The 25350-nt window shown below is 39.9% G+C and overlaps 2 protein-coding genes across 2 annotated transcripts; one reads left to right on the top strand and one right to left on the bottom strand.

Annotated features, from left to right (window-relative positions):
• Positions 1-2809: 2809 nt before the first annotated feature.
• On the top strand, positions 2810-9215 carry klf9 (Kruppel like factor 9). Its single transcript, XM_072388162.1, has 2 exons — positions 2810-3725; positions 8330-9215. The coding sequence occupies exons 1-2, from the start codon at positions 3338-3340 to the stop codon at positions 8602-8604; spliced, it is 663 nt and encodes a 220-aa protein (XP_072244263.1). The 5' UTR covers positions 2810-3337; the 3' UTR covers positions 8605-9215.
• Positions 9216-9568: 353 nt separating this feature from the next.
• Positions 9569-18048, bottom strand: fam219ab (family with sequence similarity 219 member Ab). Its single transcript, XM_072388163.1, has 6 exons — positions 17654-18048; positions 16603-16702; positions 15125-15230; positions 14449-14529; positions 14297-14351; positions 9569-12263 (listed from the first exon to the last, which is right to left on the bottom strand). Exons 1-6 carry the CDS (start codon positions 17729-17731, stop codon positions 12105-12107), a joined length of 579 nt encoding a protein of 192 aa, XP_072244264.1. The 5' UTR covers positions 17732-18048; the 3' UTR covers positions 9569-12104.
• Positions 18049-25350: the final 7302 nt, after the last annotated feature.

Below are 25350 nucleotides of genomic sequence, written 5' to 3'. Positions count from 1 at the left end.
CTCTTGTGTCTTGCCTGTTTTTCCTTGCCTGGATATTTTATTAGAAAATGCAAAAAACATGTTGTCGGTGGCTAAGACAAAATGTAACTCTCACTGCCTCCCCCTGGCTGTTAGTGAGATAATTGAGAAAAGTGCTCCCGCCATGTTTAAAACGTAGCCCCCTACCTGGGGCCGAGAAGCTTCCACAGGAGAAAAGTTCTTCTATCAAAACGTAAAAACACTTCATACATCATCTCAAATGTTGCTTCAGGGCTTGAAGAAATGTTCACTACACTGTGTTTTGCTGATATATTTTGTCATGTATTATTCCGTTGTCTATTCGTTGACTTTGCATCGGACTCCTGGTCATTAATCGTAAAGTCTGTTGTGTTTAATCTGCCATGCTGACATGCCTGTGCTCATGAACGGACAGCGCTGACAGAAGACGAACTGGCTGGGACTTCCAGTCTGTCAGGCTGTGTGGGTGGGGGGTGCGTAGGGAAGAGAAGCCTGTTCACATAAGGGAACGGGGCCAGCAGTGATGTGTCAGCTCGCACTGCGCACGTGGATGGGAACATTTTGTACCGAGATTTCGCACGTGCCCCCTCCCTCTCGCTGTTACATCACACGCACGCGCCTACACATTCGAAAACAACTTTATCTTTGCCACAATCGTGTCAACACAACGACATGACCCAGAAGCGGCGTGCACTCCTGAACTTTTGCTCTTTTGAGAGACGGGGAGAGGGGAAGCAGGCTGCAGCAGCCGCTGACGCGCCTCCTCTTCAACAGAAATGTTTACAGCTCTGCTGTGGGAGGATCAGGGGGGTGGGGGACCCCGGTTTCAACTAAATGTATTTCTTGGAAAAATGCGGGTTCTGCTACTGAATCGAGCATGGTAGGGGAGGGGGTTTTCAGAGTTGGCGATCCTGGGAAAGGGTGAGATGTCTCTGCAGTGTTGATTCTGTGGAGCACAAATAGGGACATTGTGTTTGTACTGCTGTCTTCTTGAACGTTTCCTCTTGTGCAGTTTGTCTCTCATATCGTGTCAACACCAGACGTGTAAATTCAGGGATTCAGATAACTCTGCTTTAAGGTAGTGGCTCATTGCTGCAGTGCTTATCCTCAACTGCGGAGGGTATTTTTGTAGTTATTCAGGGGAGGGGCGGCGCTTTCTACTGCCAGAAATAACACAATTTTTTGACAGACAATACGAAATGTACACAATACATACTAAGCGTCTGCAACTTTATCTTGCTCGCGTTAATCGCTATGGACATGCAGGACAACACCTTTGTGTGGGCTATTCTCATTTAAACAATCACAGGGGAGAGTATAAGTTCATACAAAGGGAAGCTGCTCTGCGGGGAGGGCAGCATTGCTCATTCCCAGCCCCCAGCCCCCCCACCCCACCCACCCAAAAAAAAAAAAAAAGCTGAGAGGGACTTTCTAAGAACTCGGCCATATATGAACCACCCACTGCACTGAAAGCACTCCCTATTAAAGTTGAGGGGTCTTGTTACAAGTGGGTTAGCTGCATAATAGTCTATCTTGCAGACTATTAATATTACACATGCCATCCTTTGTGTGTTCTTACATTTATTTTTGTTTTAGACAACAGTCAGACTTATAAAGAGCACCGTAAACCGTCTGACTGGAAGCTTTGAGGCTGAGAAAAAAGAAAACCGTAATCTCTTTGAAAAAGAAAACATGACGCAAAAGGCATAGCTACATTGTATTTGGGTGCCTCACAACTTTGTGTCACAGTATATGATACAATTATTGAATTTCTTGTATTTTATTTTTATGTATTACTTTTCTTCTTGAATCAATGTGTAAACTCTGTAAAATGTAACTTACTTGTAGTTTTTTGCAGCAGCAAATGTAATTTGCCAAGAAATGACCACATAAACTGTCTGTACTGTAAACTGTCCTGTAACCTTTGATGCCTATGATGCAGTGGACAAAGCATGTATGAGCTATGTTGTTATGTACAGCATATTCACAAAAAGCAATGAGGATGCAAGTATTGTAAAGCATTCCCATTATCAATTTATAAACAGTTTGGGTCTTTTTTTTAGATTTATTTTGACTGGTGAAGAAAATGGAAGGAATTTGCACACCATTCGAAATGCACATATGATATGTGTTTCTTTTTCCATTTGTAAGAATTAAAAAGGCTCTAACTACTGAGTTTGTTTTGGCAGTGAAGAGTTCAAGTGTCACTTTGAGGACAGTTGGGGGCTGTGCTAATTTAGGATCAGGTTGTGAAACTGGAACATAGTGAAACATGTTTTCAGCTAAAGTATAATGGAATGGGTTGTATTACATTTAATAGACAAAACAGGTGTCTCTTTTTGTGACACAATTTTTATTTTTTTTGTCATTCATTAGATAGTGAAGGCTCTAACCGGGATGAGTTGTTAATATATTAATGTTATGGATGGCAGGGAATGGCAGAGTGGGTTGTGTAACAGGAGTTTTTAAACAGGCGAACCTTGAAGTTTCATGAAGCTCTGGGAAAACGGTGAGGACAAAACTGAACAGTAATGAGGTAAGTGATATTCTCTCTTCATACAGTCCTAATCCACCTGTTGATCATCACGTGTGATTTGTGTAGAATCATAATTTCATGACGAGGCTAAGGTACCCAGAAATTCATCGGTCCTATATTTGCACAGAATTTCTTAGTTGAAACTTCCATATTAACTTTCACCTTTACTCTCATATTTCCCAGTCACATTAAGTCCTTAAATGTAGCATCAGTCTGATCCAGCCCTCTTTGCCCCAAACCAGGACTATGATTGGTCCAATGTGTTATCAATCACTGCGGTAAAAGGCAATTCCAAAAGACAAGTCGTGTTTCCTGTAAGCCAATCAGAGCCCAGTTTTATTATGACACCGTGGGATTCCGCGAAATTGTTTCTTGGAGTTGAGAGAAGTGTAGCTCTTAGTAAAATAGGACAAGTTGACGCATGAGTGGGAAGGCACAGAAAGGCGAAATACACCCAGGCACAACCGCTCAGTCGACAAACTTATTATTTTTTTCAGACCAGGCGTTTTGAAAGAAGAGCGAGAGTAAGACGAAGACAAGAAGACCTTGGGAGTGAAACTGCTATCTTTCCTGAGGCGGTGTTTATTTGTCCGCCCAGCATCCTCAACAAGAAAACGCGCAGTCTTTGCGGAATAGTCACATTGAGGACGACACGTGTGAATGATTACCCACGTTTCCGAGGACTACGGTGTGATTTTTTTTGTTTCCGCTTTTTTGGTTTGTTCTCCAAAGATAAATCCTCTCTAGAGGAACTGCTTTTTTTTTTTTGTTTTGTTTTTTAATCCGCCCGGTCCTGCTGTTGTGATGTCGGAGGTTGATGTCTCTGCGGACTGCGTCCCCGGCCGTTCTCCTGAGAGGACAGAGGACATATTGAAAGAGAATCAAGAGAACAGGACTTTACTTATGGTGGCAATGATTTTGCTGGACTTGAAGCAATGCAGCCCTGACGCTATCGGCGCCGGAGGCAGCAGATGTCTCGGGGGCAGCGAAGCTGGCACGCAAGAAGAGGAAGGTGGGACCTGCCGCTTGAATGCCGAAGACAGCCGGGGCTCGCTGGCTCTCAAACATCCCCGAAACAAGCCGGCTGGGAGACAAGAGTCCCCCGAGAAGAGGCACGGCTGCCCTTTTGCTGGCTGTGGGAAGATGTACGGCAAGTCGTCCCACCTCAAAGCTCACCTTAGGGTTCATACCGGTAAGTGGAGGTTCTGCCGAGAGCTTGGGTGACACGCCTACGAAGCTCACAGGATCGGTTCTGTTGACGACAGCAAAACCGCGCTGCGTCACTTGTTCACTACGCATGTCCCCTGAAAGTCTAATGGCAGTATCTGGGCCGTCAAATATGTGAATATTTCAGAAATGCACTTATATTTATGAAATATTTTGAAATAGCTTATAATGATTAAATTACGTGGTCGCATGCTAATTTATTCGCTTAATATACTCAAAGTGCAAATTATTGACCGGAACTACAGAGTGTGTCGTGACTTTCTGTGACTTGCGGGCTGAACGTGACCACATGTCCTTGCATTCGAACAAAATGTTAACGGAAACGCGGTCCGGTGAATTCGTCTGCTTGGGGGTGTGACTGACTGGCCCGAGCTGGGCCACAGACTGGCTGACTGATAGTAGAGGGGAGGCGTGTGTGAGATAAAAGTGTATCTCAACGTGTTAGTGACACGCAGCAGGACCGGAATCTTTTAGGAACACCACGTGCCGCCACCCATATGTGATGCAAGGCAGACTGATTGGGGCATAATGAATCACTCCGAAACATTGCACGCGATGTCACTCAAACAATAATTCGATTGATTGTGTTTAATTACAGCTTATCTAATGAGGGATTGCCCCGCAGCTACTGTAATTATAAGAAGTAACAGTTTGTCAATACATTGTCTTATAATTCTGAGACAGGTCACTGCGACACTGTTGTCCCCACATGTTCTCGTCCGGAGATAACCCACCCTGCACCACCGTTTCCTCATACGTCATCCATCTCCCCTCCCCTCCCTTCAAACAGGAGGGTTGTAAACAAGAGCAGACATGTGGTCTAGTGGAGCACGTGGGGAAGGAGCTGAGGTGTGGCTTCATGTGTGTTTTTCTTAATCACATATCTCTTATCTTAGTTCACCATTTCTAAATCAATATGTTCTAGAAAGTATTTCTAAGAACAAGAACAGCTGTATCCTTCCTAGCATAGTATTAAATACGAAGCTTTCTCTTGCAACAGCTTTCTCAACCTCAGGTGTTATTCATCTCGACAGTATACCTCTTCTGTGTGTTTCTTGTCATTATGATAATCATTCATAACAGTGGCTTTTGATCTAGCCTAATCTGTATGTGTGATTAGTTTAAGCAGTACCTGCAACACACCATTAGCCTCCCAGTTTATTGTAACATCTTTTTGTCAATGAAATGATCCAAAACTAATATATTGTTAGATACTGCCATCTTGAAAAAAAATATGGACATATTGAAGAAAATATCTGGTCCTTGCCATGTCTTAAAATTAGGTCAACACAAGCTCAGATGAACAAGAACACATGGCATACTATACCATGCCATTTTATTTGACTAGAACTAAGCCAAAATGCCAAAGCAGTGAGTGACAACTGAGTGTGTGCCCCCCCCCCCCTTTCTGCTTTTATAGAAACGAAAAAGGGAAGCAGCAGCTAGGTTCTGCTAATCAAATGTTATTGATTAATTTATAATCAGAAAGTGTGACCACCTCTATAAAAGCAGACATTTTGGCAGTTTGTTGGTTTTGGAGCATCCAGGTGTGTTTTAACACAGTGCAGAATAATAAAGACATCAGCTATTATCCTACAGAAGCATTTGTTGCAGTTGGCCAATCTTTGAATGTTGTAAGACCATTTCCAAACAAAGTGAGGTCCATCATTCTATAGTGAGAACAGTTGCTTATACGTGAAAAACATTCAAGGCTGCAGCCAATCTTTCCAACTTGCTGGACATCCCAGAAAGTTCCCCCAAGGTCACTGCTGAGAGAAAAAAAACAAACAAAAAAAAAACATGGGAGCCACATCACAGACTGTAAAAAGTTCAGGTAGCATGTTAAGTCTTTACGACACTATAGTTAGAAAAAAAGGCTGAACAAGTGTTGCTTGTTCGGAAGGGTTGCCTCTTCTCTCTAAAAAGACTGGCAACAGAGTTTAGGTTTGCACCGTTGCATCTGAACAGTGACCAGACTTCAGGAACAATGTCATATGGACATACCAGACCAATATGTTTATATTTAGCTGTAATGTACAATGCTAAACACAGTATACCAGCACAAACACCTGACATCAACTGTTAAGCACAGTGATGACGGCGTGTAGATTCAAGCTTGGTCTTTAGTCACAGGACCAGGACATTTTGCTGTCATTAAGTCAACCACAAACTCCTCAGTATAATAAAGTATTCCAGAGTCAAATATGTCAGGCCATCTGTCCAACTGCTAAAGCTTGGCTGAAATTGGGTCATACAACAGGATGATAATCCATTGCACTGCAGCAAATCTACAACAGAAAAGAAAAAGAACCAAGGTGTTGTAATGACCTAGTTAAAGTCTAGTCTGGAAAACAAATAAAATGCTGTGGCAGAACCTTAAGAGAGGGGGCACATGTGGCTCAGAAGGCCGAGCAGTTGTCTGACAATCAGGTTTGTGGTTTGATCTCTGATTTTCCGTCCACATGGCAAAGTGACCTTTGGTCAAGACCTTTGTCTTGAATGTATTCATCTCTGTTTCTATGTATGTTTATAGCAGAGGGGAATGCTCTGTATTGGCTGAAAAAAAAAAACCCATTTAGACTAAAATGTGCTCTATGAATGTGTCTGAATGTGGCTTGTGGTGTAAAAATGCTTTGCTTAATCAAGACTAGATCAGCAAGACATTACTGCAGTCCATTTACCGGTTCTCTTTATAGAGCTTTGCATAAAAAAGTGCCCACAAACCTCAATGAAGAAGAGTCAGCTAAAATTCCTCCACAACAATATGAGAGAATGATAACGTCATATAGAAAATGATTACTTAAAGTTCGTTATCGCAATGTGTTCCTGCAGGCTATCGAATAATGGGTTCATCTTAGTTTTTCAAAAGCTGCTTTTGCATTTTGGACTAATTCTTGTTAAATACATAAGGGAAAGCTATTATATGTCTTGTGTGGAACCAGAGCAGCGCCCTCATTACTGATGACGAAGCCCCGATCCATTTGTCCATCTCTCGTTCCAACTTTCCATCTCATGAGCAAGATCTCAAGACACTTAAACTCCCCCGCCTCAGGCAGGGACTCATCCCTGATACTTAGGGAGCACTCCACATTTTTACAGTTTAGAGCCATGACCTTGGATTTTGAAGAGTTCACTTTCATTCGGGCCTTGTCACACTCAGCTGCAAACTGCTCCAGTGCATACTGAGGTCATGTCTTCAAGAAGCCAACCGAACCACATCATCGGCAAAGAAAAGAGATGCAACTCCGAGGTTGCCAAACTAGACACCTCCTCTCTCCGACTTTGACTTGAGATTCTGTCTTTAAAAATCACAAACAGGACTGGAGACAAGGGGCAGCCATAGCGAAGTCCAAACAAGCCTGACTTTGTTCCAAAAATGTGGACACAACTCTTTCTTTTGGTTATACAGGGACCAAATAGACTGCAAAAGTGACTTTATAGTACTCTCAGAGCACCCCCTACAGAATCCCATGGGGGACACTGTCGTAAGGTTTCTCCAAGTCCACAAAACCCATGTAGACTGATCCCCTTAGCAGCTCTGCAAAGATGACAGATGAGATTAAAGCTAGATATTTAATAAAATTTGTCTATTGTAAATCTTTGGCCACAAACTGAATAAGAGGTGGAAACCATCACAACGACATCATACAGGCTTTATGTTGCTTTATTACTGTTATAAAGCCATTGATTTGGCATTTGGCCATTGCCATCTTTAGATTTTTTTTGAAGCCACCAGAGACCTTAAATAAATGAGGTGAGAGGAGGGCTAAGTTTTTTGGCAACTTTAGCACTGACTTAAGCAGCAGTGGGCATCCTCAATTCAGAATGATCGTGAATGCTGTTTGTATCCTCATCATAACATCCAACATTTTTGATGAGTTGTGCACATTCTACTTACTGATTAAGTTGATGTGTATGTCCAAGAGTAACTTATAGATACACTGACCTAAAATGGATCAAAATAATCTAACTCAGTAATAATTTTGCCTTCCTAATCAAGAAATGATTAATTAAAACATAGTCAGCAATAAAAACAGTTAGCATGCAAATCAACTTTATTAGTGAATTAAATTCTCTCGATACAGCCTGACCATCACTTCCGTAACTCATGACGTGTTCAAATTGTCAAACTAATATTTTAGAGTAAGATAGATGTCGGTATCAGGTGCCATAAAGAGAAATACTTTGGACAGCTGCCAGGCTCTCACTCCAAAACATTTCTGGTTTAATTAGACTCCCATGATGGGAGTCTAACTAAGGTGAGGCCTCAAAGCTATGCATTTTTGTCCAGTCAAGTTTCATGTATTATCATCTCCACCCTTGTGTTTGGTCATTTTGGCTACATATATACCAATATGTCAATTGCCAGCTATGTACATAACACCAGCAATGAATCTAAGCCAAACATCCAATTTTTTAACCAGTCTGCTGTCCATTACATACAGATTGGTCCTTAAATAATCATGATTTGTTAATTAATATTCTAATGGAACCTCATGGTAAACTTATTCATTTTAAAAGAGCATGAATCAACAAACTCACCAACAAACTCTCCATGTGTCTCCTCAGGTGAGCGCCCATTCCAGTGTACCTGGCCAGACTGCAGCAAGAAGTTCTCCCGATCAGATGAGCTGACGCGTCACTATCGCACGCACACGGGCGAAAAGCGCTTTAACTGTCCATTGTGTGACAAGTGTTTCATGAGGAGTGACCACCTGACTAAACATGCCCGGCGACATGCAGGCTTCCATCCCAGCATGCTCCAGGGCTCTAGTGCCGCTAAGAGACGCCGCTGCTCCATGTCCTCCTCGGATTCTGGGGACCAAAGCCCTACTGGAGTGTGAGACACATCCAGATATTGTACAGATAGTCACAAAGGTACACATGGATACTGGGCATACAAACTCACATGTATGTTTTGTCGACCTTTCCATAAATACCGTAAAGTCAAACAGCTAAACCAGCCAGACCACAGTTCAGGCAGTTTTTCTTTCACACATAAGTTTGTGCAACAGAAAAACTTTGAACCTGACTGTGGTCAGACTAGAACTCATGATCTTATTCCCTGAGGTAATTCATATTTATTAAGGGTTACTCGGAGTCTGTCAGGAAGGTCTAGTTGTTTTGCTTTGTTTAATCTGTGTGCAACTTTTTTTTTCAGAAAGAATCTCCCAGTAAAGTAATATTCCTGTATATGTACAGTATTGCTTTTATAAGCACTACATGTGTTCACTTTGCAAAAAAATTCATTTGAAGATGAAGACAGCAACAAGTAGAATAGTCAGCAAAATCATACAATAGACTGATTCCTATTCTGTTGAGAAATGAAATTTTGGAAATAGTCCTTTTGTGAATGTTAACTACTATACTCATTATACACTTTTGTACAGTTCTTTTCAGTCCAGGACAACATGAATGCACAGAAAAGCAGTATTACCATGTAAATATATATAGACTGGATGATCTGCTTAGTATAATGTAGTTAAGTGTTATTAGAGAATAATAAAAAAAAAGTTATATAGAGAGATACAGAGCCTAGTTATTAATTTTATATATTTTGCTTTAGACACTCATCAAGTGTGTTATATGCTTGTGTGTGTTTCCTTTGTTGAATTATTTTCTCATAGTAATCAACTTGCATATACACGTACCAAACTACATCTACAGTACTTTAGTAAGACCATAAAACATGAGCCAATCTCATGGGGAATCCCACCTCAGCATTTGTGTTCAGACTTGAATTGTGCAGGACAACATAACAGGGTAAAGCCATTTAAAAGTTGGACTAGTAACTTTTTTGTGCTTGAAGCTGAAACACTTCAGCAATAAGACAGGGGATTTATTTTTAGTGTAAGTCTGTGCCTTTTGATGGGTTTTTTAGCAATGGGGAATTTCTACATTTTCATCATATTTTGGGGAAAACACCACTTGAATGAATATTGTCACATTCTTTATGTTGCTTTTCATAAATACTTTAAAGATCTATAGATCTAGGACTGTCTCTAATACCAATGGTGCCAGTTGCTGTATGCTAAAACTAATTTGTTTGTATGTTGACTGCATTTTATACTGGGCTCATGTCATGTGTGTTCATGCCAATCATTGCTACACCGCCAAGTGGTGACATGGAAGCAACATTTCTCACAATGAAACGTTATAAGACCTTTTTTATTTGTTCTAGCACTTTAAGGTCTGCCCTTATCATTAGTTTGTGTGTGAATGACTGTATTTGATCATGTAGCATGCTTATAAGAATTTCTTTGGTACAACCTATATATTTTTTTCTTTTGTCTGGTAATCTTTTATAATATTACTAATGGAATGAGAGGTCTTATTGATTCACTACAGGAGCGAGATGTATTGCTTATGTCATTAGTTTCTTTTTATACTTGTCACATGATGCATTCAAATGTCCAGATAGAGTAATGTGGTTGTAGGACACAGACTACATTAATTTGCTAAGTGAAATGTTGTTTTTTTTCTTTTTTCTTTTCTTGTGGCATTATAACTGTGATTTGATGCTGGTGCCTTTCAGGTTGAAGCCCTTTCTTGTAACGCAACTGTACTGTAATCAGGGACTGACAATGCAAACACCATGTTACTGCAATACACATAGTTGTGTAATAATTACTGCTCAAAGTTTAAACATTAAAATTATTTCTTTTTTTGCTTACTAAATATTTGTTCATGGCTCCTTTGTCAGATCTAAAACCAATATCTGAATCCAGCGCTCCATTTGCTTTATTTTTATTTGTCATCTTCATACACTGCACATAACAATAACATTGTTAAATACTGTAATGGGAGTGTTTACAATACAAGAAAATCATTTAAAAAAGGAAACCCAGAGAAAAACAGTGATTACCTGCATCTACATGTTAAAAAAAAGGGCAACTTTATCAACAGCATATACTATTCAAATAAACCAAATAATCAAGACAGCAATAAATACACACATCTTTAGACTTCTCTGTACTTAAGGCATACTCTAATTGCAAATAAACAACTGATTCAGTGAAGAGAGAGGCTTGCAAATAAAGGATATCACTCCTCCAAGTTAACCATCCTTAATGTTGCAATTACAAAATGCTTTCCATCCTATTTGTCAAAAAAGAAATAGATGTCATCTGACTCATCATTTTGGTGTTGTGGGTCTGTATGCATGCATGTGTGAGAGAAGGGAGGGGAAATCTTCCTGAACTGAACTTGTGTGTTCCTTAAATGGTCTGCAGTGTCCTATGATTGACTCTGAGGAGGGACAAAAGTGAGGGGCTAACATAACAAACTGCTGGAAAATCTTTTTAAAGTCCCCCCCCCTTCATTTCCTTTGGCCTTGTTAACATGTGGATCATGTGAGCATAATTTTGGAAAGTCAGTTCAACAATGTGTAGTCTTCCCTTTTGACACAGTTTATTTCTGATAAGCCATTGTCGCAGCTGTGCAGGAAAGAATACACAGATATGGGCTCATAAAGTCAAAAAACAAAATGTGCAAATTCCAAAGAATGCAAGTCAAGCTAGTGCTACAACACTAACATGTGATTGCTCAGCAGAAATCAAATGTGCAAAAACTACATGCTTTTTTCCATTCAATCATTCAGTCCAGTGCTCTTCATGTCATTTGTTCCTCAGCCATTCATGTTCATACATTCATCTCTAAACTCTGTGAAGAAACATCTCATGCCAGAAAGGCAGAGGAAACAGAAGTGTCGACAGTGGTGTTAATGAGTGTAAGAACCTTGCCTGTGCTACATTACAACTCTCCACAGTACAATGGATACAGTATCAGAGATCCTCTATTTGAAGATATAAATACCACAGTCCATACTTCTCATTATGTCTGAATGTCAACACATAGAATCCCACTGATCCATCGGGTTTAAAAAAAAAACAAAAAGGAAGCTTTAGGTAAAAACAAAAAATAGAAAAATGCAAACCAAAGTTATGGTAAGCAGAGCAGCAGAGACAGCAGTTATGATAATTTTTGTTAACTTCAGGACAATTAAATTAACTTTGCAGCATCAACTGACCTTTTCTTGTCTTTCAGCTAATATCAGTGTATTTTGTTACTTGATGTCAAAGAGAGAAGTTCTCAAACAGAAGTGTATGTCCTACCATAGGAGGAATCCACCACTTTACTAGTGTTTTAAATACATATTGATTATCCTGATATATGTTCCTTCCCCAAAACCACAGTTTGCAGTTGTTAATTTGAAAATTTGTCATTATCACCATAGGACTTTACTTGTGACGATATTCTATCAATGCCTCACTGTCGCCACACTGGTGGCAAGGTAAACTCACAGCAGATGAAGACGGGGTCATGTTGTGCGGGGGGGGCGGGGTTACTGGATTTGGCAGGTGGTGGAGGAGGTTGCTTGGCAGCACATGCAGGTGGGGTTGACTGATTTAGGCGGTATCAGATCCAAGTCCTCATCGTCTGGGATCTCGTCAAGGCGGTAACCATCTTTCAGCAGCTGGATGTTCAGATCCTGATTAATTTGCTGAAGAAGAGAGGACAGATGGGAAGTTGGTGGGTTGTAGGAGTATTTTCCAAACTGCTGGGTAACAGAGCAGTGATTAGTTCTTAATTCTTCAACAGAGCTTTACTCAAAATCTGGATTTACTAATTGTTTAACCTTGCTTTGCCTGTCTAGGTTCAGACCTTTGAAATGACTGGCACTGTGACATGAAACAATGATTTGTACTGAAATACTTTAAATAGGCAGTGTTAATTTATTCCAGTTCTTCAATGGCATACCTGCTAAATTGCAAAAGGTGAACTGTTTTTTTCTTTGCATTGCTCCACAACTTAAACAGGTGTATTGCCATGGCTACACATCCATACTAACATATATTTAAATCAGTCATAAAGGGGGGAAGTCGACTGTAGCTGGAAACAGGGCATGCTAAGTTGTAAGTTTTGTCTAAAAACAGACAGTGGCCTTGCTACACTCTAATCGGAACAAATCTAAGATTAAATTAATCTTTGTTGGTGTTGTTCAAAGTTGGACAACACCAAAATCTGCTCTGCTCATCCTCCTTCCTGTTTATCATTGTCAACCAATCAACATTCGACATTGCGTATGGACTGTATGCAAGCCCATTGGTTGGATATCCAAAATCCTTCACCCTGTATGGAGAGAGAACAATGTAGATAAATAGCTACATGCTATCAAGAATGAACACTTAAATGTGAAAAATGCAGTTTGAAACAGTTGCTTTGGAAGAAAGCAAAATGTGGACAGGTAGGTGTATTCAGGATGAAGAAAAACAAACTAGAGGCCACCTTATGATGGAATTACATCAAAATGCACCAATGTTCATTCCCAGCTTCAAATGGACCATAGTCAGCTTTGAAATCAGCCCTCATCTTAACACACATCTGTCAAGTTTCATGCCTGAATCTTGCAAGATGTGACACAATCGCGTGGACAAAAAATATTTCCATTCGACACACAATATACATACTCAGCAAAGTACTCAAAACACCTGATCCACTATAATATAAATGTCTCTAGAATGACATGTTGGCACAATGGCTGACACACACTTACAGACCAAGTGAAAACAATATTGCAAATTGAAAATTTTGAAAGGTCTCATTTATCATGTCCCACAAGGAAAATTTATTAGATTTTGATGTAGCTGTAAATGTAAAAATATTAGGCCAGTTAAAGGTTACAGTGGTAACTATGGCAGAGCTGTATGTGGCACATTCACAGATGGCTGCAAGCATCGTCACTTGAATCTTAGTCATGATCATGACAGCTACTTTCATGCAGTGATTCATCTTATCCACAAAATTCCTTTGTTTGCATAAAAGGTAGAAGAAAAATCCTTATTCAACTTCTATGAATTTTGTTTTCAATGTATAAATCTTCTAGGACTCTAAAATTCTGGTATATTGTTCTGTAATACTAAATGTAAACTATATGTTCAATGACAACCATGCTTTGATAAGCTACAACACAAGCTATTGTTGCGCGCTCACAGCTTGCTCTTCCTAAAGAACTGAGAAAAAGGGGGCAACAAGAAAACTGGGTTGCATACTGTTCTTTAGCCATTTACATGACGGTATCAGAATCAGAAAACACCATGCAGTATATCTAAAAGTCTGGACATTTTGCAGAGAGAAACCTGGTGTGAGGGGTTGGGGATCAGGATCCCTGTAAGAACTAGATATGATGATGCAGCTTTAATTTGCTCTTATATTGGCAGCTGCATGGAATACAAGCTTTACAGGAGCGGTCAAAAGTAGATTACATTTCATTTATATCCTGTTTTATGTCCCAAATACATCTGTGTGCAAATGCACCTGCAATGCAACCATCCTTTTACAGGGATATCACATGCCTACAGAATTAACATGGATAAGTAGGATGGGAGCACTGTAGCTTGCTTTAAAACTGGCTTGCAAAAGCCTGACTCTTAGCATCTTGACTGTCATGAAGAAAAGAAGGAAGAAAATGAAAGATGGAGGGAAGCAGATAGTAGATATGAAGAAAGGAAGCAGAGCACACTCCCCTCATCTCACCTCAGCAGACGAGTATCCTGATGACGAGTATCTAGACATGTCAAAATCATCATCACTGAAACACAAAGACACATGTTAGCAAATGATCAATCTCATTGTAACTTTTAGAGATTTGAATGAAGATGCATATAAATGTGTGTTTGTGTGTTCACCTGTCTGTATCTAAGGCCACCAAGGGCTTCTCGTCTGGGCTCTGGTCTAAAGAGGAATAGCCTTTATTGGGCACTACCAACCTACATGGAGGGGACCGAGAGGACAAAATAATCATGAGCAAAAAGAGCGTGTAAGAGAGGTGTGGAAAGAAAAATAGAATCACAAACAGGAACTGCACTACAGGAACAACAAAAGCAACAAAAGGATTCATTTCTGACACAGACATTTTACAAACTCTAAATCAATAAAGCTATTTTTACTGCCTTATTAACCAATTTTGCCTTATTACCTATTGGTAAACAAAAATTAAAAGCAATCTGTGATATATTTAAGATGTGTTATCTGTAATACTGAGAAGTGGAAGGAGAGTGTGTGTTTGTATAAACTGCTAAAATGATAAAATTATAAATTATAAATTACAAAATATTTTATGTTGTAATGTTTTGTGACTTCCATGTGTATCGCATCACGTTGGACCAACAAAGATTCTGCAGTCTGTCCACATTTCTACATATCCATATAATCTACTATTGTCAGAAGCTTAAAAAAAGATAAATACTAAACCGGAATACAACAAACCAGCATTTGGATTGTATTTATCATCAAACACTTCATTAACATATGTGTTTCTTGGTGTATTTCCACTAATGGATGATCACAGGGCTCACGTATTACCGTGTTCTGGCCATGACATTGTTCTTCTTGGGCTGCTGGTTGACTGGACTACCTACGGTGTTGCCATTCTTCAAAGAACCCTTCCTTGCCAGCTCTCTTTGTTTCTCTACACAAGTGACAAGAACACAGGGACAGATATATGCGTTAAGCTCTAAACAACACACACACACACAGCACAAAAACATGACACAGTAAAGAAAAATTGTAATTACAGGTTGCAGTAAAGACATTGTAAAACTAAAATAACCCTGTCAACTCTTCTAGTTTGCAGATGCAAAAGGAAGTAAGGATTGAGGCTGCAATGTAAACACTGTAGAACTCTGCTCCAGTTTTCAGATTACTTTTAAAAGGATGTTCAGATTTAACAAGAAAAAATCAATACATGTCAGACACAATTGTCAGTGTCACTGTGTCTTGATCATACAAGGGAGTTTTAAGAAGACTATGAGTTCTCTTGCCTTAAACAATGACAAAGAATACAAATTGGATACATCCTGACAGATCAGTTTCTACTCCCAGAGCAGCTCTTTTTCAGTGGTTAGCTGACCAGGAAGTGTTGAGCTCTGAGCTCTGACAGTGGGATTATTGCAAAACAAAGATCAAAAAGCCTTCCAGGATTCTGCATGTGATATCACCGTTTCTAGCATCCTTTTTCTTCCATGATTGCATGTAACTTGGGCTCCACACAAAGATATTTACATCCTTAAACCACGGGTGACTTTTTAAAAAAAATGTCAAATAGTTTTTCACTTGATCACGGAAGCAAAGTGGATAATTGAACAAACAAGGAAAAGAAGGTGATTATGCTCAGACTGCATTTGATGACAATATTTACTTAAAATAGAACAGTTAGAATACAAACAGCCAGTTAGTTTAAGAATACAAAGTAATGTGGACATAGATGTAGCCTTTGTTTAACATACAAGGTGAATAAAGAATATTAATAACTTCCACAATGGCTGATGTTGTACTGAAAATGTCACATCTTAAAAAAAGGACCTGCGAGTCACTGTTTAGTTTACTCATATTGGACATTTCTGGTCCTGAAATAATTTATTATGAAGGAATAGGATAATTGCTGCTGCTCACTACTGGACTCTGTCCAAGGTGCTGAAATTAACCTTTCAAATATTTTGACCTTGTATTCAATTTGAACGCATCGACTGGGGGGCATCTTGTGCTCTGAGAATATGCAACTGACATTTTATGAAACATTATAGGCTAAATGATTAGTGGATTCATGAATTACAACACTCTACAGACTAATCAATAATGAAAATACTCTATTACAATTAAGTATTGACTGTAGTTACAGCCCTTAAGAGTGATTGAACAATCAACCCTGTAACTGTGTTCCACAGGTGTTTCTGGCTTGTCTAGAGAGGGTCTTATATTTTGACAGGCCTTTATATGTACAGTTACAGAACATGCTGAATCTTACTGACAAAAGCTTGTCATACAAATATTGTTGCTCCTACCTATTTTCATCTGCAGGGGTGAGGGCTTGTAGTTGATAGTAACAGGTTCACCCTCTCTGGTGTCTGAGTCTGCCTCTGAAGCAGTAGAGGAAGCTGGGTCCTGGAGACAAAAAGGAAAACAGCACAAACAGAACAATAAGCCGAAATGGACATTGCAGAGCCAGTCTTTTTTTTTATTATTAATGTATTATTGTCCTGCATAGTAGGATGTTTACCCATGTAATGTGATAAATGGTTAAATGCTGAATGCAAAATGCAAAGCCTTAAACGATCTTTGATTTGTTCATGTCCCTGTATCCCACTTTAGAAAACACTTGTAGAAATAGTTTAATGACCACGGGTCTACATACAGGAGAAAGAGACAAAAAGGGGTAAAAACGCCTCATAAAGTATGGTGTTACATTGAGGTTCATGGACAGCAGATCAGATCGCTTTGATTCTCGTCAGGTTCTCCAATGGTCCCGGCAGCAGACAGCAGAGGCCGCCCTGCAGGTTGCAGTAACCCATGGCTCCGCTACAGGCCACGGAGCGCACCGCTACACTATCTACACAAAATTACATAAAAAGATTTAGGTTTAATAGGATGTGTAAGCACACACCCGAGACTATGAGCCTGTCACCGATCTAGTTAAATTGACGTAAGTGGCATTAATGAAGGAACAACATCCTGCATGGATGAAGAGGATGTAGCAGCAGCAGTGTTGGGATGGGATGCTTGTTTTCGCCAGACATGTCGGATGCTGCGCAGCAGACCGGACGCTGCTTTCATGACACAGATGAGCAAATATGCCTCTTTCTGAGCACATCAACCACGTTGTAACGTTTCAAACTAATATATTAACATTTCACTCTGGCAGCAGTCGAAAAAAACTTGCTGAAAATGGTCAAATGGTAGATCAATATTACTAATGACAGTTGATGGATTTGTCTGGAACTCAAAGCAGTATAAAAGCGAGGCCTCGTTCACTAAGTATCCCCCACTTAATGTCACGCTGAATAAGAAAACAAGGCCAAAAGCACCGATTATCTCCAGAACACAAGTCGGACTTACCAGCGGCTGCATCTCAGACTGCATCTCTGCCTCCTGCACCGCACTCGGCACCTGAAATCTGTCTATTTCTTCCATCATTTTTGCAACTCGTCTTTCCTCCCTTCTCCTACGAGGTAAACGTTCTAAATTGGCCCCTTTGTCGGTTTTTCGCCAATATTGCCCGCAGTCTCAAATGTATAACAATATTTGTGATTCTCCAGTGGTGAGCTACATCCCAGCAGTCACTATGTCGACGGTGGTGTGACCAGTTGGGTGACGGTGACTCCACTACCCACTTCCGGGTGAGGAATCCCAATCTAGGGTCCGGGGACCCAGAGGGGGCCTTTTGGAGAGAAAAAGCATTATTCCACTGCAAAGTGAGATTAATATTTGTATAATGTAATTCAAATGTGTCACGGCTTGCAATAAGAGCATTACAAAGATTACTAATATGTTGCTATTTCTTATTTTTCCTCCTGTTCTTTTTTAAATATATTATTTGTAGTTATTATTATTATAAGCTAGTGCACATATTTTAATTTGAGTGGGCTTACATCAATGGAGTTTGTGGCAGATGTAAAACTTTTTAAGACTGAGGGCTACTGCAACTATTGAATAGAAACTGGACACCCAACTACCAAATACATGATTAGTTAATATACAGGTGAGCTTTCGTGTGACTTTTAGATGATTGAGAGTTGCTGTTTTTAGACTGTGGTGTAGTTGGGTGTTAGCAACAGGGATACAGAGGTGATGACATGTGTCAAGGTTGAGCTAATCTGGGATCATTCTAAAATATCAGATTCTCACACATGTGATCTGGTAGATAGAAGAGTACAAGAACTTATGGATGACCACCACATGTATAGGGAAAAAAAGTCTTGTTACAGCCCAACAAATTCTCCAACACTTTTTGCTTTTTGCTAAGTGTGATGTTTTTGGCCTGCTGAATTGAAACATCACTTCAAGATTTAGGTGAGTATGTTTTCTTGTCAAATACATTATTGATTTTATCCTCGCAGTTTCACAAGAGGATGCTTACTGCTGGTAAGCCAGGAAACAGGAAGGCAAAGTTACATATTTTTTAAAAAATGGAACAAAGAGAAACTGTTAGATTTCTTAAACAAAGTTTTTTTGCGTGATGAAATAAAAATCACCTTCAATCCAAATGGCAAAAGAGAAAATGTGGAAAGAATTGTTGTTCTGGAATGTCTTGTGCATAGGGAGACAGATTTCACTGATAGAGTGAAAGGAGGATTAAAGGGGAACTCCAGTATTTTTAAACCTAGACCTTATTTCTGGCATGAAATACATTTATCTACTCACCGAGAACAGTTTGGCGAAAGTCGGCGTCCATCAGAAGCTATTTAGATAACTTGCGATTGGCATATATCTATATAACGGAGTGAGCAGGGCAGGGATGATGCAGCCTCTAAATAAGGCATTATCTGTCTTTATTTCACCAACACTTTAAGAAGAATGAATGAACAAACTTGTACTATAGCTCTGTTTGCTCATAGGTGCTATTATGTGGCTACTTGCGACTATAGGAGAGCTAACGGAGGGATTTCTACACAGGCACTCTCCTGATGTTGACATAGAAGAATTCTCTGATCAGATACAGTAGTACCTCAAATCTCAATCTTACTAAGATTATTTCCACCTACTGAAGTCTGAGAGTATCCACAATGAGCAGGAACAGAAGATGGTTGTTTGAAATTTCAGGTAATGGCTGATTGCAAATGATTTTGCTTAACACATTTGATATGATGACTGATTTATTTATTTATTTATTTAATTATTTATTTATTTCCTTTTTTCTCCCCCTTGTCCTGTTCAGCATTATGGCAGCAGAATTGTAGTCTGAATACCTTTGATGCCAAACAGATTTGCTTTGCCAAGGGAAGTTTTATAAATGTAAAGCTCCCCTTGATGCCCATTTATTTATTTCTGTTGACAATATATGACATGTAATAGAACTGCCAAGTGCCCTGGGAGTCTAGACGTGTCCACAGGTGGGTGAAGTCGCGAGCAGCGGGGAGAGGCAACGCCGCCCCCCCATCGGGAGAAGCACAAGCAGGCCAGGCGACAGCAAGTCCCAGATCCAGGCCCAATCATCACCACACACACTTTCACGTCCCATACATCCACACATCCTCCCTCCCTCAACTCCGCTGGGGTGTAGCGCAGCGGGCACACCAGGGGGCCAACAGCCCCCCAGCCACCACAGACCCCGAACCAGCAGAACAATTAATTAATCCTCTTGGCCCCTCCCGCCCCGAGCAGCAACCAGGAAGCAGGGGTGTGGGAAGTAGACCCCTCCCCTCTCCCTTCTGGCTCTTCAATATTTTCTAATAGTGAGCGATTAAAATTGAGGGGCAGCCAAACTTGTAGAACTGGGAGCGCGGCCCTCTGGGCAGCCTACATACCCAAAGAGCACACCCCCCAAGACCTAATGTGTGTGTGTGAGTGTGTTTGATAAGTAGTAATGTCTAAGGTGTAATTAAAACAGGGGCGGGGAACTGCAGAGTGCAACCAAAGGGGACCACCTACGTGGCCCCATCCACTACACCCCACAGAACACACACGCCCCCAAAACCCTTCATGTGTGAGTGTGTGCTGTGTACAGGAGCCAGAAGGGAGAGGGGTATGGGGATATACACCGGGGGAGCTACTCTCCCCCGGAGAGGGCAGCCAGGGACCGCTACCTGGGAGCCAACCCAGGGCAGGAGGGGCTGATGTCCACCAGGCTCGGGGCCTGCAGCGACCATATTCCGGGAGCTACTGTACCCCCAGAAGGTACCCATCCCGCCCCACCCCACCCCGGAGGACCTCTACAAAAAACAAACAAACAACAACAAAAAACAAACAAACAAACCACCCGGTCACACCAGTCGCAGCAGCCCGGGCCTGAGACCCACCATCACCCAGGCCCCCCAGGCCCCCCATAACAGGGGAAAAGCACGCCCAGAGCGACGGGACAGCAAATGATGACTGATTTAAAGTACATCTACCATGATCATTTTAAAATGATCCCCATTTTTCTGTTCTATGGATATATCTCTCACAATGTTCTAATTTATATGAATGCATCACATACTCAAATTAAATAAGCGGTTAGGACTTCAGTGCTATATTCATTACTTTATTTCAGAACAGAAGAGCAACCGCCTGAAAATTAATGAACAAATGAACTAACTAACTAACTAACTAACTAACTAACTAACTAACTAACTAACTAACTAACTAACTAACTAACTAACTAACTAACTAACTAACTAACCAACCAGTTAGTCACCAAGGCAGCTTTTTACCAACTAGCAGAATTAGCAGAATTCAGAAGAATTAAAGATTTTCTCTCCGAAAAATACCAGGAGAATTTCATCCATGCATTCATCTCCAGTAGATTCTATTACTGTAATGATCTCTTAACTGGACTTCCCAAAAAGAGCATTAAACATCTACAGCTCATCCAGAACGCTGCTGCTAGAGTTTTAACCAGGACTAAGAGATCTGAACATATCACACCAGTTTTAAAATCTTTACAAGGGCTTCCAGACAGTCACAGAATAGATTTTAAAAGCCTACTGATGGTTTACAAATCCCAGAAAGGTTTAGCCCAAAATCTGTGATATGTACAGAGAATATAAAGCCAGCAGAGCTCATATATCCAAGGACTCAGGTCAGCTGGTCTAGTCCAGAGTCCAGACTAAACAAGGAGAAGCAGCATTTAGCTGTTATGCTGCAAACCAGTGGAACAAACTGCCAGTGGAGATTAAACTTTCACCAAATGTAGACATTTTTAAATCCAGGTCTTTTCTCATGTGTCTATGCATGAAATCTGCACGGTATCTTTTAACTTATCTAAAGTTTGCTTGTTTTTAATAATTTTAATTTCAATTTGATTATTTTATTTCTTTCTTTTTATGTTTTTTTATATGTATTTTTAATGCTTCTTCGACTCCCCGCTGCAATGCTTTTATTTTATGTAAAGCACTTTGAATTGTTCTGTACATGAAATGTGCTATACAAATAAACTTGACTTGACTTGACTTGACAAAACTTGAACATGATTAATATGATTATCTAGATATATACTTTTTGTACCATAAATAAGTCTTTCTTTAGAAAATCATGTTTGTCAGTGGAAAAGTTTCATTTGGAGTTAATTTTAAATGACATTACCCCTGCCAATGTGGTAGATATAATGTGTGTGGGTGTATCATAGGAGGTCAGTCAGTCAGAGAAAGTTGCAGGGCATAGAGTTTAACCACATAGTTCATACAGTCTGTGACCAGAGAGTACATAAAGTGCTTGGACATATTTAACTAGGGCTGCTATCTAATGAATAATTTAAATGCACACTTTAAATGTACATACTATATATTGAAAAAAGTCCCATGATATGAATAATTCATGTCTATTAAAATATTTTTTTTTTACTTAAATCAAACTTTCAATGAATGTTGTTACAGCCTCTAAAATAAACAAAGGCGCAAAGGAACACATGAGACCACCACAAAGCGGAAATTATTCTAAAGAAGTTTTGTACAAATAAATCTTTGAGAAATCAAAACCCATAAGGGATAGAGGAGACCCAGCTAAAACAAACAAAAGGGAGAGCAAGCTGCAAACCAGCTATGCAGTGGGCCGTTGGCTCTGGGCTGGAGTTAGTAGTGGAGAGACCAGGGCACTGTTCCCTCTGGTTCTATACACCCTTGTAAACCTATCCAGACTGTCACTATAGAAGGAGAAAACAAGACAAGTTAGTCACAGGGAAAAGTACATTAAACTCATCTTGACAAAAAGCATGTGTAACAAATGTCCTATATCAGATCTATAGATATATTTATCATATGCAGTAACTTACTAATTTATTTCTCAGTTCACTTGTGAACTATAACAACAGTATGAAAAATTTATTCAGTTGAGTGTTGACAAAAAAGAAGAACAGAAACATTTCATCTGCTCCTCTTACACCTCTGACTGCATATTGTCCCAACCTAGACATGCCAGCAGGGAGCAGCAATATCATGCTCTGCTGCACAGTCAAGGAAAAGGTTCTTGGTGCTTTCAAACACTGCTGCCGCCAAGACCAGAGCGTTTAACGTAAGGCAGTCCAGAGTAGAGACAAAGCCAGCAGGTGGCAGTCTAACACAACAGAAGACACTGATGCTGGATCTATGGAAGATGAATGTCAATGAGATATGTGCAGGGTCAAGTAGGTCATTGCTTTATAATCTGCTAAATCCAATGAGTCTGAGGTCCAAACTCATGCTCAGTCCAGTCTATTTTATATGACCAGTTTGTAAATTTGATGAGGGGTGTTGGATTTTTTTAAAATAATAAAAATATGAATTTTGCTAATCATAATTGTTTTTCTTCACTTTTTACAGTTTTAGCTCCTCTACTCCCCTGTAGCTCTTATACTTACCATGTCTCATTGCTTTTGCCATGCGTTGCATACTGATCATTCCCCCATCATTCACATGATTTCAGCTTGTTTCATGCTATTATTACCCCCGTTATCAAAATAACCATTCCTACTGACTAATAGCATTGAAATACACTTATTATTTTCAATGCACTGCTGTCAAAACTGATTCAGTGGCTGGACATCTGAGTGCATGTTTTTGTGACGAGTTGTGACACAGATGGAGTTTATTTTGAAGATTTGATTATAAGGGATTAGAGTTTTCCCCAAATAATTACTATCAAAAAAGAATAGTATAAAAGCAAAACATGCACACAGAAACCTTCAAAGCCCATCTCCAGAATAGTTGGGATTCTCTCTAAAACACAACGAAAACTTAAATCTTATTCTTATTAATTTAATTAAACCTAAAGTACAAAGGAAATTATATGCAGTGTCTTCATAACCCACTTTGATTGGGTTTAGAAAAATATGTAATAATCTACAACTGATTTCAGTATCACAAAAAGTTTGGAGAGAGCCATAAAAAGACTGAAAAGTTAATAGAACAAGTAACAAGATTCTACAATCAGCAGATTAATTGGTGACAGGTAAGGGAGCAGCAGCACCCATCAAAGGCTTGGTCTTTCTAATCAAGGATCGGTCATGGCTAACCACTTTGTTCCAAACTCTGTCAAAGAATCATCGGTCAGTTTGGAAAAAAAAATTCTCAGACTAAGATTGCAAAGAATGGGGAGGTGGTGTGGGGCTCAACTGGTTGTGTGCATGCTTCATGTAAGGAGGCTGTAGGTCTTCGTTGGAACATGCGAAGATCTGAGTCCTGATCTGTGGCCCCTTCCACTCTCTCCACCCACTTCCCTGTGTCTCTTACTAACAAAGTTAAAGGCCACTAAAGCCCACAAAATCTTCCAAAACAAAAAAATTTGTCAAGATTAATTCTTACAGCGTATAGGCTGGAAACCATGTGACTGAATTACCCCAGGAGGAGGTAATATATCGAGCTAGTCTTAGATGGACAGAAAGACACTGGACATGCTGGACACTGGACTTTTCAATCCTGATAAGTCCATGTCTCACTCTCTCACTCTGTGAGCCATTCAGGCTGTTATCAGAAAAAGGTGCAAAAGCCAGCATTTCTGATGATAGGGGAGTGCATCAACTGGCATGGCATGGAATAACGTGTGCGAGTAACATTGATGCTGCGGTGTATATTGAAGTTTTGGAGAAACATATGCAATCATCAAGGCGGTATCTTTTCCTGGGAGGAAGCCCGTGCTCATTTCAACAGGACAATGCCAGACTTCATTCTGCATGACTTCTTAGACACAATGTGTGTATTCTACTGGCCTGTCCGCATCCAGCTCTGTTTCCTATAGAAAGTAGCCACATTGTGAGGTGGAGAATCAGATAACGAACAGTTGAGCGCCAAAATGTTCTCTTTCTCTTGCAAAACTGCAACAATTAGTATCCCCAACTCCTGAATCATTAAACATTGTAATAAAAAAACGGTGATACAACTGAGAGATAGACATGCATCTTTCCCAACTTCTTCTGAGTGTGTGACTGGAATCAAATTGTAGATTTGTTTAAACTTTCAAAGTGCAATGAATTTGTTGAGTGAAGTGAACTGACCGTTTTCTTTGTTCTTATGTATGTTGAAAAAAGAGGCATTCATTTCTTTGTGCTGCACAGTCACCAAAAACTCTTGAAAGGCTTTAATTAGATTGAATAGTTGAAATCAAACATTGCATTAAATAAATATGAAGCAAAATTTCCACATATTTTTTGAGCATGTAATGTTCCTGACGTAGATTAACATTTGATCCTTTAGTGATTGCATCACAACATGTAAACACACAGACAAACACTCCTGATAACTGATGTGTAGCCTGATGTGGGTTATGCAACTCTCCAGTGGTGCAGATGGAGCTGCAGATTACTGACCCCCTCCTGCATTTATTAGTAATCTCTCAGTCTGTAATATATCTCCCTTTTGTTACATAATACTGTGTTGAATGCAGTGAGCCTCTTTCACATTAACTATTGCTGGAATACTAGTAGAATTTGCTAATATAGAACTTAATCCCTGAAAAGAAGGGACTTCTGTAGAGTTCACTAGCCATGCCTAATTTCAATTAGATGAACTATAACATTAACTAAGCATCAACCCTAAGATAGAGGGATCAACATGAGCGTGAAGGGCAGGGGAACAGATGGAGGCAAACTCAAAGTCTTTGTTTATCCATAAATACACAGGAAGATGATGATGATTAATTTAGCAGCC

The sequence above is a fragment of the Leuresthes tenuis genome, unplaced genomic scaffold (genome assembly GCF_036924035.1).
Source record: "Leuresthes tenuis unplaced genomic scaffold, fLeuTen1.0.hap1 SCAF_6, whole genome shotgun sequence".
In the NCBI taxonomy this organism is placed as follows: Eukaryota; Metazoa; Chordata; class Actinopteri; order Atheriniformes; family Atherinopsidae; genus Leuresthes; species Leuresthes tenuis.
Note: the sequence above shows the minus strand (reverse complement) of the source record. Positions and strands in the feature narration are given on the sequence as shown.